General features: G+C 44.4%; 1 protein-coding gene across 1 annotated transcript; it reads left to right on the top strand.

Annotated features, from left to right (window-relative positions):
• Positions 1-1,773, top strand: ndufs6 (NADH:ubiquinone oxidoreductase subunit S6). Its single transcript, XM_084031975.1, has 4 exons — positions 1-180; positions 784-837; positions 1,246-1,368; positions 1,639-1,773. The coding sequence occupies exons 1-4, from the start codon at positions 37-39 to the stop codon at positions 1,705-1,707; spliced, it is 390 nt and encodes a 129-aa protein (XP_083888101.1). The 5' UTR covers positions 1-36; the 3' UTR covers positions 1,708-1,773.
• Positions 1,774-5,697: the final 3,924 nt, after the last annotated feature.

Below are 5,697 nucleotides of genomic sequence, written 5' to 3'. Positions count from 1 at the left end.
GAAGAAGGCATCCTGGGAAAACGGGCTGTTGTAAACATGGCGGCCGCGGTGGGTAGAGTTGTGTCCTTCAGTAGACATGCTAAGCGTCTTGTTTCACCTTTGAGGCTGTCCGCTGTGCCCGTCCACCGCTACAGCGTGGAGGTTTCTAGTACCGGCGAGGCCATCACCCACACCGGCCAGGTACGTTTAAAAGCGACTCTCTTAGATTCTGTCGTATAGCGTTTACCGGATGCCGTAACGTTAGCTTAGCCTTGTGTCAGTATAGCTGATAGGACAAGTAACGTCACGTCCCTTCGCATGACATGGCTCTTTAAAGTCAGTCACTTTTACCCGTTCACACACACATTCATACACTGATGGCAGAGGAGCCGCCTTCACATCAGGATCTAACTCATTCACACACCGATGGCGCAGCATCGGGGTCAATAGGGGGTTCAGTATCTAATACTACTTCATGTACACTGAAGGAGCTTCGACGAGGGATTCGACTCGATTCTTCCGATTGGAGGACGACCCGCTCTACCTCTTAGCCGCAGCAGCCCACAGTTCTTATCCACCTTGACACAAAACAATGTTTCCGTTAACATTTGGGTTTGGGTCCGCTGATAACTGCTGATATTCGGCGTGTCAACGGATATTTCCATTGAAAGGACAGCCGACGCATCTGCTCCTTGTCTCGGCTAACGTTAGCAGAGCGTGGATCCCCGAATATGTTGCAAATGAAGGATTATGTGCCGCTGTCGCCGTCTAACGTCAATTCATAACGTTCGTGTTTCCTCTCAGGTGTTCGACGAGAAGGATCCCAGGAGAGCCAGATTCGTTGGCAGACAGAAAGAGGTAGGTAACCAACAAACAAGCTGAGCAAAGCTCAAATAACAAGGTAGAAATCAAGTGACACATATGAAACGACAAAAGATGCCACTGATGTTGTCAGACAATTTATCCTCAAGTCCGTTTTCTTTTCCGTGTCAGCATATGCTCAAACTGGTACACATGGCCACACATTCAATTCAAAGACATGCAGCACACATGAAAAATACATTTAAAAAAAACGGATATATACACCAGTGAAATGTTTATCTGGTACATACGGAGTGTAGTCATGATAAGCGAAACATGCGAAACAATCACAACCACCATTACAGTCCCATGTGTCTCGTGTTTCTGGAAACTGTCTGTGGTTGCTCCCCTAAACCCAGTTTTAGTTTGCAGACGGTGACAGAATCACATTGTTTTGTGTTAAAGGTGAATAAGAACTTTGCCATCAAATTGGTAGCAGAGGAGCCAGTGAGTGATATCAAGGCCAGAGTGGTGTCATGCGATGGAGGTGGAGGAGCCCTGGGTCATCCCAAAGTCTACATCAACCTGGTGGGAGCTTGCACATTTTGAAATGGTTCATTCTGACAAAAATAATAATAATAATAATAATAATAATAATCCTAGGTTGATTTGCATTTATTTGATTAGGATACTTGAGATCCAGTGATAAGTTTTTTCCAGATTCTGTTTGATTTTTTTTTCTCCAAATACAGTTTTCCCTTTTCATGTTTTTACAATTTTAGAGCATTTATTTTATAATTAGTTCTCTGCGTGTGCGTGTGTGTGTGTGGTGTGGGGTGTGTGTTCTCTCTTCCTCAGGATAAAGACACTAAAGTGGGCACATGTGGATACTGTGGATTACAGTTCAAGCAGAAGCATCATCACTGAAACATTTCCTCCATCTTTGCTTCTCTGTATAAATTACCATATTGGTTAATAAATTATATGTGTTAATTCTTGTCTAAAAGTACTTTTTCTTTGAATGAAGCCTGTTGAAGTCAATGTTACTGTGTAGTACTGTGTGGACAATGCATTAGCTGCTACGTCAGTCAAGTCTAGGTGGCTGGTCGTGCTGTTATGGGAACTCTGGAGGGTGCAGTTCCTCTTGTGACCAGCAGAGGTCAGCACTGGCGTGTAGATGGTTGGTCTGGTCTACAAAGACAGAAAGGCTCCATGTGCAAAGAGAAAAGCCTGTGTGTGTGTGTGTTTACACTTTGTAACACACAAACCAAAGCAATGTATGTGCAGAATGGTTGTATGCAATACAACTATATTTGGTCTGAAATAAGAGCTGCTGAAAGTCGCACACTCTGCTGCATTGTGAGTCGTACTTTCTTTCCTGCAACTTGGGACACAGATATTGAACAGTCCTTGTATCAATAAGCAGGCATGATGTGGCTCTGGGAGAACCTTTCAGCCTCTTTGTGCATCGGCCCCACGCAATCTGCAATGTGGAGTCTCGCTCTGCCAAGCCTGGAGGACGTCAGGAGGGAGCCAGCCTGATAAGACACAGTAGCGCGGAACAATACATGTTTGAAGAAGATCATATATATATTTCATCGGGCGTATTCTCCACAGACCTCTGCATGCCAAATTGGCCCACGCTTGGCTCGGGCTCCAGACAGCACTAGCCTGTTCTGTCCCCAGTGATGCGAGCCAGTGGAACTGCATTTTCCACTCCATAGAGCTCCGGTTGGGAGGAGTAGTCAGGCTGATATAATTGGCCCCGGTGACTCCTGGAAGTGAGGCTTATGCTGTAGGTAACCTCATCTATAGTCAGACCACTTTGGATGATTGAAGGGGAGAGGGGCGCATTGTAAAATGAGGCAGGCGAGCCAGGTCAGTGTCAGAGAGCTGACTGGCTGCTCCTGCGGTCGGTAAGTCTGAAGTGGTGGTTGGTTGAGTTGGAGGCATCGCCGGAGGCAAAGTCTTCAGATGAAACTGAGCATATGAATTGTGCTGAATTAAACAGCGCCGTGTTTTTGTGCCGGATTTAACTGCACCGTTTAATTATTCACCGCTCTTAAATGCATCAGCCGGCATAATAGAACGTTCTTGAACATCATATATGTCAAGCTCCGGATTATGAAGTTGGATTCAACCAGTTTCCAGACGGACTCGTTCATGGGTTCAACCTTTGACTGTCAGATAATCATATTGAGAATCTCCTCACCACCGAGCCACAATAGATATTGGAGTTAAATGCCATTGAATTTCTGAACACAGCGCCCCCTCCACAACAATCACTCACTCCACGCAAAACATTCCTCCTCGTCGCTGTAATTGCCCTATTAAAATATTTCTCCTTGAAGATGTGTCATATTACAGACCCTCAGGCTCATTATGGAGCTCCCTGCAGCCAATTATCTGAACCTCCGTGTCTGGAAGCCACTGCGACCAAAAGGGGCGCGCAGGCAGATCTGGGAGCAGCCCGCTCCTCCTCAAATCCACTCACTGTGTTCGAGGCAAAACAGCAAACTGACCTTTGGTCATTGTCTCGGGGCGATTCCACTCAGCTGCACTTTAGAGTCAGGTGACAGAGCTTCTGACCTTTACCATGGAAATAATGACTTGTACTTGTGCCAGCAGCTCGGAGGGTTACCGCGGGGAGCGACACACCTCTGGTGACATGTGACAGTTTTTGGAGGAGAGAGTTTGCACTCAGCACTTTGATAGCCCCGGGAAACCAAAGTGTGTGTGACAAGACGCAAGAGACTTCGAACTGTGTGTATGTATGGCAGTCTGTGTGTGTGTGTGTGTGTGTGTGTGTGTGTGTGTGTGTGTGCGTGTAGTATGTGACAGAGGCAGACTGTGTTGAAAGGAAATGGGTGTCAGACGGAGGGTGCAGAGAGGAGTAATTTAAAGTTGTCAGTACTTCCTGTGCAGACATTCTATCTGAAATCTTTTAGGAGGTGATTCATGAAAAAGGGGACCACAGAGTATAGAATGAATAGCATGAAGAATTCATTAAAAAAATATTACTTTTGCCTATCACCACGGTGTCAATTCCCCCACAAGGCACAAAAGGCCAAATAAGTGCTGGTGGTGGGCCAGACACGTAAACAGTGGCTCTAACATCCCGACCTGCACAGCAGCACACTGAGGCTTAATCACATGACATGGCCCTTCGTGTCAGACTGCTGCCGAGTGGCGAGAGCACACAGAGGTGAGGCGAGACGAGTTGAGGGAAGGAAGGGGGGGTCGGGAATGAGATGTGAGGTTAGGGAAGGTAAAGAGGAAGAAGAGGAGATGGGTGATTGCTGGAGGAGTGGGGGGGGGGGGGGGGGCAGTGGGAAATAGGGAGGTGAGAGAGACAATGGAAAACTGTAAATTAAATCAGTCATAGTTTTGACAGCATTTTCCTTTACAAACATCTGCACTCGTTTGAATCAACAATGTGATGAACATTTAGCAGCTAAAGAGTCAGTTAGTTGTGACCAAAGACAGAGTTGGATATTAGATGTTTTTGATCTGTGGTTTCATGTCTGCTACACATAAGAAACAACTCCACAGTGTCTGTTCTTAAATCTGTTAGTACGTTTTAAAGTGCATTGTTAAACTTGCTCTGACTTTAAAAACACACTTTAAGTTGATTATTGATCTCAAACGGTGTGAAATACTCACATGATTACAGATTTGAGGAATTCTCTTGTCATCGTTTTTGAAAACTGAAAAGGAATTTCCAAAAATAATTCTCCGTCAACACCGTAAACAAGTGCTTTTTTTGTTTTACTCTTTGAGGCAAAGTGGGCTTTTGCAGTTTTTCCAAAGAGACGAGTCTCAACAGCTGGAAGTGAAACGAGTAAAACCTCATATCTCTTAACCCCACTCAGCACCGTCAACCTCGTATCTGACTGCATCCTTCATGACACCACCACCTCCTCCTTCGCAGCTCAAGACTTGTTGTTGTTGTTAAAAGCAAAATACAATTGTGTAATTTCTAGAACTTTAAATAAAAAAAAAAACAGTAAAAATCTGAGCCAAGAAAGGAAAAATCTATCTGCAGCCGACCACAATGAGATCCTGTCAGACAGCTGCTGGAAGAAAGAAAACTTTACAGAAATAAGAAGTCAGATGTCATTATTTATCATCCTAAATCTTACTTATTTATGATGCAGAAACAGAATGAAATTCTCAGATGAATTCATCCTGAATTATTTAATCTGAAATGGTTAATTCCATACAAAGCCCAGGAAGATCCCTCCTCTGTTCTGATAAATACTTAATCACTGTTCCTAAATCGAAAACAGGAGGAGGAGAAAGGTGGGGGTGAAAAAAAGCAACTTCTTGTTTCTTGTGATGCTTTGTTTAATGAAGTGTTGCTTTAAAAATGTTTTTCAGTGTTAATTTGTAGTTTTCTTAAATTGATATAATAATCTATTTTTATAAAAACATTTTACTCCTAATGATGCCCTCCTTTATTCCTCCGTTTATTGCTACGATGTTCCTTATCATTGGCTGGATGAAATACTCGCCAAAGTGATGAAGTTTGACACTTACTTAAAATTGCTTAAGAGGTCTTATGAAGCGTTTTGCGCCTCGTGGATTTCCTTGCAGTCCCAGGTTGACAAAGTCAAAAGCCGCCTAATGAAAAGGGACGCATCGCTGATTGCAGCTATATCTGGAGCCGAGGTGGAAGTGGCATCGATTTAACAATTTAACAGCACCCTCCTCTGTGTGTTTCCATTAGTCACGGCTGAATACCACCCACTTCCCCCCTTTCACTCCCTCAACACACACACACACACACACACACACACACAGTCAAAGCTGCGGAGGTATATTCCACTATCCCAGACAACATTTACATCATCTAAACTGATACCAGCGGCGGTGCCGGCACCACGGACGGCAGATGTAAGGGCACACTCTGAGAAC

This window comes from Eutrigla gurnardus (genome assembly GCF_963514095.1).
Source record: "Eutrigla gurnardus genome assembly, chromosome: 17".
In the NCBI taxonomy this organism is placed as follows: domain Eukaryota; kingdom Metazoa; phylum Chordata; class Actinopteri; order Perciformes; family Triglidae; genus Eutrigla; species Eutrigla gurnardus.
Note: the sequence above shows the minus strand (reverse complement) of the source record. Positions and strands in the feature narration are given on the sequence as shown.

What these genes read in the sequence shown, in the direction of transcription:
- ndufs6 (XM_084031975.1), top strand. Translation starts at nt 37, where the DNA reads ATGGCGGCCGCGGTGGGTAGAGTTGTGTCCTTCAGTAGACATGCTAAG. An exon ending in TCGTTGGCAGACAGAAAGAG is followed by an intron (nt 838 to 1,245) that starts GTAGGTAACCAA and finishes TTTGTGTTAAAG; the next exon opens with GTGAATAAGAACTTTGCCAT. An exon ending in CCAAAGTCTACATCAACCTG is followed by an intron (nt 1,369 to 1,638) that starts GTGGGAGCTTGC and finishes TCTCTTCCTCAG; the next exon opens with GATAAAGACACTAAAGTGGG.